A 15082-nucleotide genomic window follows, 5' to 3' on the forward strand; every position below is an offset into this window, starting at 1 on the left:
GTTTTGCTATCGAAGCTAACGTTAGCTAATGCGCTAAAGAGTTAGCGTTACAGAGAAATCCAATATTCCTCTTAATACCTCCCCAATTTCTGATGAGGTGGACATGATAACCCTTAATACACAACATTATTCATCCCTATAACATTTTAAGACTCCTGTGTAGCCTACAGCCCTGTGGTGGAGAGTCTGTTTTGCCTCTAGCTAACATATTGACATCATTGTGACATCGGCCCTTAAAGGGTCTATCCTCAGGTCTAAATTTTAATTTGCCCCTACAATCATACATAGACTGGTTTAAGACCAAATATTTGCTAACCTGATGATGTTCCCATCACTCTTTTGTCAGATATGCAATTTTAGCCTTGCTGTAGTGTATTTGAATAGCTTGTTTGCAATCACATGATGCACAAAATTTAGACAGACGGAAGGAAATGATAAATCCGTACACTGCAGGAACTGGATATGGAGGAAAGTGACTGCATCAAAGGGTTGGATGAAGCTGCAGGTAGCAGATATCGTCACACAATTGAAACTCGGCTATTGGATGTGATCCATGCAAAAGGAGAAAACGTGATTTTCCCCACAACTTGATTTGTCATTACAAATGACCTCGACCTCCAGACCTCCTACTACATGGTGAGCCAGATGAAAGCGCAAAAGAATCTAGAGGACTAATTATGTGTGCACTTGGGTCCACAACCTCGAAACAAAAGTAGTATTGAACAACTGTCCTCTTGTTTTTGGCCGGGTGAGTAGATGTGCTTGAGAATTAGTATTTTTATATTGTTATTTCAACTTAAATACAGTATGCAGGCTACATGGATGCACCACAGGTGTCAGGCTACTAGCTAGCTAACTTTAGTCACTATTGTAGGTCAGCCGTTTGGTGGTTTGGTGAAACGCCACTAGACACCTGAGTTGTGGCTAAGAAACATGGTTTTCACAGCACATGATTGCATGACAATACCAATTCAAGACTTTAACACAAGGCTTTAACTTAACGTTAGTTGTAGGGGGATTTAGTGGAATCTAGTGGTGAGGATTGCAGATTGCAACCAGCTGAAACTCCTCCTGGTTAGAATTCTATCAGTGTTCATTGTTCAGGAGGTTTTAACTGGGAGAGAAATTATCCAAAGAGGTCTCCTCTCCAAATCAAACGGACCTGCTGATTAAAACCACTAAAACCACGGAATAATGTTACAAACATCTGTGTTTTTCTGACGCTGTTTGGGATGTTGGACACAAGCTGCCAGCCCAGCACCTGGTAAAGTGTGCTCACCTTTTTTCTCTGATAAAAGGTCCTTTACCTCATACGACCTTTCAGACACAAACGTTTTGGCGCTATCAATACTTGCCTCCAGGGGCGGCACGGTGGTGTGGTGGTTAGCACTGTCGCCTCACAGCAAGAGGGTTGCCGGTTCGATCCCGGGTGTGGGAGCCCTTCTGTGCGGAGTTTGCATGTTCTCCCCGTGTCAGCGTGGGTTCTCTCCGGGCACTCCGGCTTCCTCCCACAGTCCAAAGACATGCAGGTTAATTGATAAGTGTGATGATGAGTGTGAATGGTTGTCTGTCTCTATGTGTCAGCCCTGCGATAGTCTGGCGACCTGTCCAGGGTGTACCCTGCCTCTTGCCCAATGTGAGCTGGGATAGGCTCCAGCCCCCCCGCGACCCTCAAGAGGATGAAGCGGTTAGAAGATGAATGAATGAATGAATACTTGCCTCCGGCCTGCCTCCAGTTGCCTGCCCTCCACCTGGAAGGAATACTGATGTATATAACAGCATAGTGCGAAGACGCGATAGGTGAGTCAGAAGAGAATTCTTTTGGCACGACAGGAAAACCCTTGTCTGAAAAGTACAAAATACTGTGATGAAATTTCCTCTAAAACATATGTGACAAAACCATATAGTAGGACCTATGAAACAGGTTTGCATGAAAAATCTGTCAGCAGCAGTTTAATTATAAAACAGATCATATTTTAGCCAGTGCATTTATGCCCCAAGGCTCAACATGTAAGAACCTTTGATCTACCTGTTTAAATATAATCTAACAATTCCTGATGTTTCACTCTGTGGAGATCATCCTGAATGTTTTGTTGACACACATCTGCATCCCAGTTACTAGCAAATCTGTTGTCACCTCCAGTACAGTACACAGTATGGTGCTCTGTTGTAAATCATCTCTTCACTACATTGCATTTATATAAAATGAATTCACCATCATCAGCCCACAGGACAATCAAAGTGCAGGCCTTTCACACAATAGCTCATCAGCCACCGCTGCATGATTGCCTGTAGCACATCACCCGATGGTTATTATAGCGGGCGTTTTACTGTGATTCGATCCTGGAGAATATCGAGATGCAGCAGCCGTTAAAAGCCCCTGGTCAGACATTAACGCTCAGAGTCACACAGATAATGCACCATGCATTTTGTTCTTGAAACACGTCCAGCATTTCAGTGTCTGTTCGCCAATCATGGAATCAATGGCCCAAATGGGCTGAAATGAAAATCAACATTGTTTCAATCTTTATTGAAATCAGCCTGGAGGTAGAGAACTTCACTATCCGCAGCACAGATTCAAATCAACATGTCAACAATGCGACGGCAGTGATCATCTGACAGCGTTACAAAGGTAGATAATAAGAGAGCTTTAAAGGGACAGTGCACCCCAGATTAAAAATACATACTTTCCCTCTTACCTTTAGTGCTGTTTATCAGTCTAGATTGTTTTGGTATGGGTTGCAGAGTGTTATTGTGGACGTGTCTGCCTTCTCTCCTGTCTCAATCGTGTCTGCCTTGGGGTTGCATTTGATGTATGAAAGGCGCTATATAAATAAAGTTTGATTGATTGATTGATTGATATAATGGAATAAGATAGCACTCAGCTTGTGGTGCTCAAAGTGCCAAAAAAAAAACCCACAACATTTGAAAAACTCAACAGCAATGTCTCTTTACCAAAATCATGACCCCGTAACTCAAGATAACCCACAGACTTTGTTGTGAGCAGTTTCATGTAGGAACTATACATTTATATTTGCACCACAGACATTTTTTTTAATCAAGTGAGACTGAGACTGTCTCCAGTCTTGAAGGCTCCAGTTTGCCACGACAGTAATTACGCTCACCTTAATTAAGGATTAGTAATTAAGTCAAAAGAAATGTATTAAGAGTTAATTAACTGTAATATTCATAGCACAACACATAATTAAACATACAAGTGCGTTAGTAATTCAAATTCAAAGTGTTTTTTGCTCAAAATATGGGAGCAGGATTTATGTATTAAGCCTTTCGCACTCTAATTTTGGAACACACATTATTAAAGGACTTACTTGCAGGATGGCATGTACCCACACTAATTACACCAGAGCACAACCTGCGGAGATGAAACAGGAGGTCTCGAGGACCATCTGGGGAGCGTTTTAGACACGGCCCTTGCAGTCATGTACTGGTTTATACCTGCTGTCACTGTTTTTCAGACTTTGTGCCAGGACAGAAAAAAAAGGTTCATGAGGATTAAAACTGGTCCTCAAATTGCAAGAAATGTTGCCAAGTCCCCGCTGAATTAAAAATGTGGGTTAAAACTGTAGATGTGTTGCCTGGAACCAGTTTAGAGTTTGCTGCAGAGGATCAACCTGCTCAGCAGAAGAATACATGAAAACAACTGGCCTATAAAGGATCCTGAAAAGCAGCGACAGATAGCTGCTATTCAAACAGCCACAGGAGACGTCATTATTATTCTATGTGCTCTCAATTCATTTAGAAACTGAGATACAGGGGTATATATTATATATTGGACATGAACATAATGGAGAGCATTTACCTCTCTGCAAGTCATACCAATATAGCAGTGCATGAATCATTGCTACATGGTTTATTAAAGGGCAGGGCAGTAAATAACGTTTGCAGGCCACTTGCGGTCCATTCAGAATGGACCCCCAACCCACCAGTTGGGAACCACTGGGCTATACAACTATAACTCCTCCTATGCTGCAACCACAACTGATGTATTACAAGGATATTGATATGTAATAAACAGCAAATTCTCATTCCCAACTCATCAAACACTGCCATTTCGTGCTGGGATGATACGCTGCCGGGCAGGGTCAGTTTATAATGGCGCCCGGTGGTGTGTCATACCGCCAGGTGCGGGTGTATCGATTTGAAACAACACAGGAAATATAAGGAGCTGGAAAGTGCCTATAGGGAAGGCAGGAGGGGAGTTGGTTGGGTCCAATGTCCATGGTTTTTTTTCTAAACCTAACTACATGCTTTTTTCCTCAAGGAAATGCAGGTAAATTTGAGGTGTTTTACCGATGTTGTAACATTATTTAGAAAAAGTTTTCTCCAGGTACTCCAGCTTCCTCCCACAGTCCAAAGACATGCAGGTTAATTGGTGACTCTAAATTGGCCGTATGTGTGAATGTGAGCATGAATGGTTGTCTGTCTCTATGCGTCAGCCCTGTGATAGTCTGGCGACAAACTCTTGCCCAGTGTCAGCTGGGATAGACTCCATCCCCCCGCGACCCTCAAGAGGATAAGCGGTTACGAAAATGGACGGATGGATGCATCCAACGAGCAGAAACTGCACATTTCCTGTGAAAATGTAAGTGCATTTTTAAAATACAGAATGCATGTAACAAGCATTAATTGACATGGTGTCCCGGAACATCAACAACAGGTGCAGGAGGATACCTAGCGCGTCATGTGTAGACGTTAAAGTCCACTGACCGAGCGGTGATATTTGACGAGTTGTGATGAGAATGTGTTGCAATAAAACATATTTATAAGCATCTGTAATGATGTGTCTTGAGTCATTTAACTAATGTATTAAAAGACAGTTTCAAGAGATTTACATTTTCATGGTCCACTTACTTGTTTTTGAACTGTGGAGCATCATGAAGAGGACCATGAGATGTTGTTGAAAGCTCCATGAAAAGCTACTGAGTGGACCTTGGATTTTTATATTCTGTCAAACTGTTTATATACTGTATGTGTTTACAATCCTGACATGTTGCTGTATAAATCTAAAGGGAATTGTACAAAACAATGAATAATAAGGAAAATGCCCAAACTGAACTGAACTAAACTAAATATATGATTACAGCTATGTTGTATTCTTTTCGTCAGTATTTATCAAATGTTCATACACTCAGTTAATTCATTTATTGGTCACGTGAAATCATGTGAATAGAATTTCAGTGAAATGTAATCTGTCAGTTCCTTTAATCGTGCATTTCAAACAGTGTTTTACTCTTAGTAAATATATGCATGTATTTATATTTCCGACCTCAACAGAAAGTAAAAGCTGTTACCGAGAAGGGGGTTGGGATCTTTGATGATTCTCCCAGCCATCATGAGGAGTTAGCCTATAGTTTTTGAGAAAAACATTTATAAACAAATGCATTCCTTATACCTGCTACATTAAAATGTCCATCCATCCATTTTCATCCGCTAATCCGGGGCCGGGTCGCGGGGGCAGCAGGCTGAGCAAAGCACCCCAGACATCCCTCTCCCCAGCAACGCTTTCCAGCTCCTCCTGGGGGACCCCAAGGTGTTCCCAGGCCAGATGAGACCTCATACCAGTGGGATGTGCCTGGAACACCTCTAACAGGAGGCGCATAGGAGGCATCCTGATCAGATGCCCGAAACGCCTCAACTGAACCCTTTCGACGCGAAGGAGCAGCGGCCATTTTCCGGCAGAAAACCATGGTTTCAGATCTGGAGGTGCTGACCTTCATCCCAACCGCTTTACATTCGGCTGCAAACCACCCCAGTGCATGCTGGAGGTCACAGTGTGATGAAGCCAACAGAGCCACATCATCTACATAAAAATGTGTCAAAAGCAAATTGATGTTATTAATTCCACTCTGTTGTCACACAGGCCTGAAATACACACACATGCACAAACAGGACCAATACATGCATTACATGTGATACACACACATGCACAAACAGGACCAATACATGCATTACATGTGGCAGGCGCCTTGAGTGGTTCGGGGTTCGGTGCTTGCTCAAGGGCATCTTGGCAGTGCCCAGGAGGTGAACTGGTATTAACTGCTCCATGCTTGGCCTGTATGGGGACTTGAGCCAGCTGATCCAGTTCCCAACCCCTCCACTTTATTTATTCTATCAGCAGACATCTGATACGTCATAACAGGAAAGGCACAGGCGTAATTAATAACATTATTATTGGCTGCACAGCCAAGTGGATTTCAGCCATTAATGACCTTATTAATAATACCTGTGCAGTTACACAGTTTCCCTGTGTTCTGTGTGCTGACTGGGACACATTTAGGACACAACTGGAACAGAGCCATCTTTCATGTTATTACTTACACCTGTGTTTTTCCACCCCTGACAGGAAGAGATCTGTGTGAAGAAAGACCTCTTGATATAGGACACCTTTTACAGATTATGTTACAGATTCTATAATCAGGATTTATATGTTTACATACAACCCCAATTCCTCAAAAATTGGGACACCCACATATGCTATGCTGCCAACAATTGGATGCACCTTTCCCTCTTTAGCCCGGAGAACACGACAACGTCCATGATTTCTAAAAACAGTTTGAAATGTGGACTCCTCAGACCACAGCACACTTTTACAGAGTCTAAATTAACTTGCGTTTATAGATGCAGCGACAAACTGTGTTCACAGACAATGGTTTTCCACAGCGTTCCTGAGCCCATGTAATAATATCCTTTATATAATCATGTTGTTTTTTAAGTAGTGCCGCCTGAGAGGTCAAAGGTCTCTTACGTGCAGAGATTTCTGCCGACTCTCTGTATCCTTTGATGACATTATGGACTGTAGATGGTGAAATCTCTAAATTACTCACAATTATGCATCGAGAAACGTTGCTCTTAAACTGTTTGACTGTTTGACCTTGCTTGTGAACGACTGAGCCTTTCGAGGATGCCCACTTAAATCTGGTATTAATTAACCTGTTTACCTGTGGAATTTCAAACAGGTGTATTTTGATCATTCCACAATTTTCCCAATCTTTTGTTGCCTTGTCCAAAAATGGTTTGAAACGTGTTGCAGGCATCAAATTCAAAATAAATGTATATTTACAAAAAAATCTGATCAGTTTAAACATTACAAATCTTGTTTTTGCATTGTTTTTAACTGAATATAGGCCAAAAAAAAAGAAAAAAGAAAAAAGCAAATCACTGTATTATGTTTTTATTCACGGTTTACACTGCATCCCAACTTTTTTGGACCTGGGGTTGTACTATTTGGAATGAATAACATTTCTCTAATGTGAGATGTCAATATACAGGTGCATCTCAAAAAAATAGAATATCATGAAAAAGTTCAATATTTCTTGTCAGTTATTTCAGAAGGTGAAAATTGTATATATTCTGGACTCACAGAAAAGAAGAGCTCTAATCAGCTAATTAACTCCAAACACCTGCAAAGGTTTCCTGAGCCTTTAATCTGTGAGTCTGGTTCAGTACAAACAACCCCATCATGGGGAAGACTGCTGACTTAACAGTTGTCCAGAAGACACTCATCGACACCCTCTGCAAGAAGGGTAACCCGCAGAGGGTCAGGGCCCGCTGTTCGCAGTGGTCTCAGTGGTCCAAAGTCGTCTTGTCAGATGAAAGTAAATTTTACATTTCATTTGGAGATCAAGGTCCCAGAGTCTGGAGGAAGAGTGGAGAGGCGCAGAATCCAAGTTGCTTAAAGTGCGGTGATGATTTTGAGTGCCTTGTCATCTGGTGTTGGTCCACTGTGTTTTATCAAGTCCAAAGTCAACGCAGGCGACTGCAGAGCTCTTCATACTTCCGTCTTCTGATAAGCTTCATAGAGATGCTGATTTCCTTTTCCAGCAGGACTTGACACCTGCCCACAGTGCCGAACCTCTAGCAACTGGTTTGCTGACCATAGTGTTACTGTGCTCGACTGATCAGTCAACTGGCCTGACCTGACAGAGAATCTGTCTGTCTGATCCCCTCCATGTCACCCCGTCACCCCGCATTGATGCAGCAATTTGTACAGCAGAAGCCCCGACCAAGTATTGAGTGCATAAATGAACGTACTTTTCAGAAGTTCTTATGTAAAATTCTAATATTGGGAGATACCGGATTTCTTATTTTCATGAACTGTAAGCCATAATTATCAAAATTAAAACAAAACAAGGCTTGAAATATTTCATATTACGCGTAATGAATCCAGACTATATGAAACTTTCACTTTTTGAATTACATTAAGGGGGAAAAGAATTAACTTTTTAATGATATGCTATGTTTTTGAGATGCACCTGTATATACGACTGTAAAGTAAATCGTCTCTTACAGCTGGAGATACATTTTGAGCTCCTCAGTTATGAAACATGACAAAAACATTAAAGGTGCAACTTGCTCCAAAATCCATGATCTTCTGCTTCAACATCAACCAGCAATTCATTTGTATAAATTCACTTTTTCAGAGGATCCTTTTTTTGCAATTTATTCGTCAGTTGATTTGGTCAAAACATCAAGAAATAATCATAAATGCTGCCAAGCTTCATTTGGCCCTTGCTAATGTCCCCTGAAACGCGTGTTTACTGACACTGACATTTCACCATAATTAAAATCAGGGCTCCTTCAGCTTAAGGCAAGTTAAGACTTTTTTAATGTCACTCAATGAAATTATGACAGTTTTTCCAAATAATGTCAGTAATACTGAAGGAGAAAACATAAACTGACATAAATTACTGAGGGTTGTGAACAATTTTCCCCAAATGTTTATTGCGATATAAAACATGACCTTTTTGATCAAGTTAAAAAGTCAGATGATCTACTTCATATGTTGAAAAAAAAAAAGATAAAAAATAAAGTGGAACACATGGAAAACAATGAATATATATCATGATAAAAGTATTTGTTTGATTCAACTTGGAAAAAAAGCTTGTTCATTTGTAATTTAATTGCATGTGTTACATTAATATTAGTCTTGTTGGTTCCTCTGTTCTGATCTGCATGACATTAATGCAAGAGGCATCCATTAAATTATTTATAAAAATAGATATTACAAATTATTTTGAGATTTTACAATGCAACTTCAGAAAAAACCTATACACAATATCCTACTTCCCATGACTTAGCAGTTTTGAGACTTTTGAAAGATTGATTTAGGACATTTTTGTACTAATTAAGGCCTCATTTTTAGATAAATAAATACTTTTTAAGACATTTTAAGGACCCGTTGGAGTCCTGAAAATGAATGAGACATTTAATCTCTGACAATGAAATGAGATTTGCTTCACAGAGGTGAGATCCACTTTCTTTACATGGGGCTTCATTTTTCTCTGTCTACCGTCTGTTATTATCACAATTTGGACAATTAGATTTTTACAGTTTACCTTCAGTTATAAAAGAAGCTCCACATAGGCTATCTCCCAGCCGGTTTCATCAGGAGGAGGCTTGTTGTCGCTGTGGTCTTCTCAGATCAGTGATGCAGTCAAACCTGCCAGCATCATCCAGCAGATGGAGTCCTTAAACTGCAGCCACAGCATGTAAATCCAAATACTCTGCCGTCATAAGGTTCATCTGCACTCCCTGCAAGCGAGACTTAAATCAGTCATTTCAGTAAAACACAATAAAAAGCAAAATGTTGAGATGAAATCAAGACTGTGGACGTGGTGTGAGTGCAGCTCCTGCATGTTGATGAGTTATTTTTTCAGCATCATCTTACACGGTCATGAATTCATTACAGTTTCCCAGATGATCAATTTCTGAACTTTCAGATTAGGCATTATTGATCACCAGAAGGGCTGCAACTAATTTTAAACTTGATTAAACAGTTTGAGTCAACATTTTTCACCATATTCTCATATTTCATAGACCAAACACCTAATTGATTAATTGAGAGAATAATCGTTTGAATAATCGACAATGAAAATAACCGTTACTTGCTGCCCTGATATCCAGAGAGGAAATTCAGTTGTTCCAGCATGAAGACAGAAATAAGTAAAGATAAATATGCTCTCCACTGCCAAGAGGAGAACATAGAGAGGAATCTTCTCAGCCAGCTGGTCCTGACGCACACCTACGGCACAAAGCCTCAAGACAACCCTCACACAACCTAACCTAACCAAATTATTGCAAAAGAAAAAATAACTTAATGAGTTTTATCCTTTAAAATGTACGTCAGAGCTATTAAAATACATCCGCTCCACCGGTCCAGAGCTTGGCTGGCTATGGTCAGCAGTGATATTGATCTTACGTGTGACAGGTGTAAACAGTCTTCAGCCACTTTACTCTCCAGCCACATGTTCTGGTCATGTCCCACACTATTTCATTTCTGGGATTTAAAGGGAAATTTCGGTTTATTTCAACCTGTCTCCTATCGTCCTAAATTTGTTTCAAGTGGCTAGTGACATAAAAATAATAGTTAGCATGTTAGCCGTTAGGTGATTAATGGCTGAAATGGCAGCACACCAGTAAGGTAAGACAACACGTTTACATGTCGTTTTCTATATGTTCTCTGACACTTATCCTAACGATATGAGGCGGTCTTTGTGGAAAAAAGCTCGTTTAGTGGACTAACTTTGCACTTGAAGGTTGCCCGTTCACTTACGTTTTAACAGGTCTGGCGCTACTATGCGCCCCGGCTGTATCTAGGCTAACGGCTAACATGCTAACTATTATTTTTATGTCACTAGTCACTTGAAACAAATTTAGGATGATAGGAGACGGGTTGAAATAAACCGAAATTTCCCTTTAATATCTAAAACTTTTTCAGCAATGTTTGAACGGCTGGTTGCCCCATCCATGACCGTGGCAATATTTGGAGTGACTCCTCTAGATGCTAACTTCAGTAGAGCCCAGGTGGACATTGTTTCTTTCTGCTCACTTCTGGCCAGAAGGCTCATCCTGCAAATGGACGGACTCTTCACCTCCAACATATGCACATTGGATTAAGGATGTTATGTATCATTTACAATTGGAGAATATCTGTTGTTTAATTAAAGGTTCAACTGCATGCTTCCTTGCCTTCACCTGGCAACCATTTTTAACTTTCGTAGCAAATATGGAAGCTGAAAAATTGTAGTGAAACACGTAATGCTCCCCTACTTATGTCACACAAGTTAATTAATTTGTCATCCCTTTTTTGCTGGTTCTGTGTTTGTATGTTGATGCTCTATGAATCTTATTGAATTATAAATAAAAATATCTTGTTTAAAAAAAAAAAAAAATTCTGTGATTTTGTAATAATACATTGTTGTTAATTGTGTCCGAATTTTCACTGTCTTGAATTTTAATTGTGCTTTGGCAACACATAAGAAAGGTCATGCCAGTAAAGCTTATTGAATTGAATTGAATAAAGAAATAAAAAAAGGATAAATAAGATACGATGAGATGAGATAAGATAAGAAACACAGAGCACTATAATAAGTAAGCAGCAAAAAAAAGCAAGAGATAATTAATAGACAGGCTGAATGGCAGAATTTACATTATTGCATGTATTAAATGTACAGTTGATATACTGGTATTGCACAGGAGTGATGATTGATTGCCAATACTCAATTTTGGTATGTGTGGTCTATTGGGAGCACTGTTGGTTACCGTCTGACAGCAGCAGGAAGGACCTGCGGTATCTCTCCTCCACACACCGCGGGTGAAGCAGCCTGTCACTAAAGGAGCTGCCCAGTGCTGTCAGAGTGTCCTTCATGGGGTGGGACATGCTGTCCATGAGGCATGATAGCCTGGCTATCATTCTCCTTTCTCCCATCACCTCCACCGGGGCGAGGGAGCATCCCAGGACAGTGCTGGCCTTCTTAATCAGTCTTCCTGTCAGCTGTCGAGATGCTGCGGCCCCAGCATACCACTTAATAGAAAATGGCTGATGGCACCACAGGGTCAAAAACAACTCAAATGAGAGCAGACAACTAGAATAATAAGTAAAAAATATGAACTATATAAGAGAAATTAGAGGGTAAGGTGACACGGCATGATTAATAGAAGTCTAGAATAATGTGAACAGCATACAACAGAATAATATATAATGTGATTAAGAGTCCAATTATACTTAGGGCGCATTCGCACCAGGATAGTCCAGGGGAATTGGTTTGATTGGGCGGGGAATGCCGAAAAATTTCACACCTTCATTTGGTTCGGTTCACTTTCACACTGCACTTTTTAAAGCAGACCAAAGCCCCTGGACAGCGTCACACAGTTACAACAGCTGCTCGTTTGGGGACGGTATTGCCCGAAACAATCACTGATCAGGAAGAAAAAAAGCATGAGGAAGGAAAAACCCCGGCTCATCGATTGGCCAGGACCGAAGACGGTAATCTATCCCCTTCCCCTTCTATCTATCCCCCTAAGCCTGCACCTCCTCACTACTCCACGTCTGCCCACAAGACATTTTCCAACTTGTTCTTTTTTTACCTCTGCTTCTCCTGGTTCGTGCTGTTGGCTTTGATTTTTTTTCTACCCAAAATGCACTGCGCTCTACGTCACTTCCTCTCTTTGGTTCGCCGGATAGTCCATTTGCATTTCCTACTGTAAGTGAACCGCACCAGGGTTCACTTGCAAGTGAACCGAGACCCCCAGTTTTCAAGCGGACCAGGGTTAGCTCGTTTGGTCCGCACCAGAGTTCGAATGAGCGTTCACACCACTCCAAACGAACCGAACTATCCATGGAAGCGGACCAGGGTTCGTTTAAAGCGGACCAAATAGCACCAGAATGAATGCGTCCTTTAGTGTTGCCTGTATCAATATAGCAAAACAGAAATGCCGTATATGATTTGGTAAGTCAGTATAACATTTCAAAATACTGTAGTGTGAGAAATAACATAAGATAATAAATAAGTTAAGATAAATAGATAAAGTAAAACAAAAAAGAATTAATAAAATCAGAGGTAGGCCTATGAGAAGAGACGAGCCGAGACGAGACAAGACAAGACCAAACGAGATAAGATAAGATTAGATAAGATAAGAAATAAGTAAAGATAAATAGGTAAAGTAAAACAAAAAAGAATTAATAAAATCAGAGGTACGGCCATGAGAAGAGACGAGCCGAGACGAGACAAGACAAGACCAAACGAGATAAGATAAGATTAGATAAGATAAGAAATAAGTAAAGATAAATAGATAAAGTAAAACAAAAAAAGAATGAACTAAATAAGAGGTAGGCCTCTGAGACGAGATGAAATGAAACGAGATAAGATAAGCAAAGATAAACTAAGACAAGCTAAGCTAAGATAAGACTTTATTAATCCCACATCAGGGAAGGTGGTGAGGTAAGGTGCAATGTAATGATAGTAGTAGTGGTAGTAATAATAATAATAATAATCATATAATATAGTACTGTACAGTACAGCAGTAAAAAGAATACCACATGTAGTAGTAAAGAGTATTGTATGTATAATTGGTAACATAATATAATGTAATATAATATAATAGTATAGTATAGTATTATATTATACACTATACTATAATATAATATTGGACGATACAAATAAGAACTGGATGACCCCAAAAAATTGAAAATGAAATATTTCTATGAGTGTATAATGTTCTCAATAATACTCACCACCAAACATAAAAATAAATCATAACAGTACATTCAAACATTGTCTTTCACTCATATATTTACATTATATTTAAGTTGGATATTGTAGACGTGAGGTATTTGCGACGGCAAGCACGAAGGACAAAGAATAAAGAACGCGAAACTGCCTCTTCGCTTCCAGACATAGTACAAGCGAAAGAGAAGTCCCCGCCGAGAGACACAACTGAGGGACATCAACGGTGACGCCATTAAAGCCGAGCACACACTAGCCTAGCAAAGATGGCGTCGGGTAATTTCCGATAATTCAGTTACGTGTTATCAGCAACCTGCTCCAGTATCCTCTGAATCTCCACCATGTAGACTCCAGATTGTGTCACATCAACTGCGATATGCTTATGTGAGTCAATTTTTAGGTAACTGTGACACAGAGGAGTGTTATTCATTCAAAAGCTCTACGACGCTGTTGAGGGCGTAATGCTAATGACGCTCTTTCCTCCACAGGGTATTTGGTCTCGAGACATTTTTTTTAATCGCTTATACACGCTGTTTTTTTTTTTAAACGTGTAAATATCAACTACAGTTTTTAATTATAACAACAACAGCACGCAGGGATACAGAGCCAAATCCATCTCATTTGTATTAAGCAACCTGTTATAGCCTATATCAATATTGACTCCTGCAACCTTTCCACTCTGCACCATTGCAGGACTGTCTTTCTGTCTGGACCTGTCATTGTATTGTTGTTGTTTTTTATGTAATTAAACCCCTAATATATATGGGGTAAGATGCCCCCAACATCAGTTCCTCCTATAAACAATACATGGTACTAAATCTACTCTGAACACATGTAATGAATCTAATTTTTGTCACTGGATAATAGTGATATGTATTTATATTAAGTTGTACATAAACAAGCTTTCAGATAGATAGATAGGGGGCTTTTTATTTTATTTCTTCCAATTTATTTTGACAGAAAAAAAAAGATTTTTCTCCTTTGAAGTAAAAATGTAAAGTTTATTTTAGCCTCAATAAAAGGCTGCAAGGCTTCTAGATCAGTGGTTCCCAACTGGTCCAGTCACGGGGGCCAGATTACTCCCCAGTCATAGTTCAAGGTTTAATACACAGTGCAAAATGGCTTTAAAAAAAGAGAAGGCAATGAGCAACAAAAGCAGAAATGACCCAAAAAATAAATAAATAAAACAAATCAGTCAAAAAAAGAGAGAAAACTGTTAAGAACAAGGAAATGACCTGAAAAAAGTGTTGAAAATTCACAATAATTCTGTAATATATTTTTTAAATAATCATAATAATTATAAATACAGTTTTTCCCAGGCTTAATTTTTTCCCTATTTTTAAATATATATACAGTGGTGTGAAAAAGTGTTTGCCCCCTTCCTGATTTCTTACTTTTTTGCATGTTTTCCACACTTAAATGTTTCAGATCATCAAACAAATTTAAACATTAGTCAAAGATAACACAAGTAAACACAAAATGCAGTTTTTAAAATGAAGGGTTTTATTAATGAGGAAGAAAAAAATCCAAAGCTACATGGCCCTGTGTGAAAAGTG

At 39.7% G+C, this 15082-nt stretch overlaps 1 protein-coding gene across 1 annotated transcript in view; it reads left to right on the top strand.

The window, feature by feature from the left end:
• Nucleotides 1-13784: 13784 nt before the first annotated feature.
• Nucleotides 13785-15082, top strand: part of gng3 (guanine nucleotide binding protein (G protein), gamma 3) — a 14426-nt gene continuing 13128 nt past the window's right edge. Inside the window, exon 1 of the mRNA XM_050034665.1 lies at nucleotides 13785-13910. Within this exon, the coding sequence (XP_049890622.1) occupies nucleotides 13903-13910 (8 nt within the window). The 5' untranslated portion in view covers nucleotides 13785-13902. The remainder of the gene's footprint in view (nucleotides 13911-15082) is intronic.

The sequence above is a fragment of the Epinephelus moara genome, chromosome 3 (assembly GCF_006386435.1).
Source record: "Epinephelus moara isolate mb chromosome 3, YSFRI_EMoa_1.0, whole genome shotgun sequence".
Classification (NCBI taxonomy): domain Eukaryota; kingdom Metazoa; phylum Chordata; class Actinopteri; order Perciformes; family Serranidae; genus Epinephelus; species Epinephelus moara.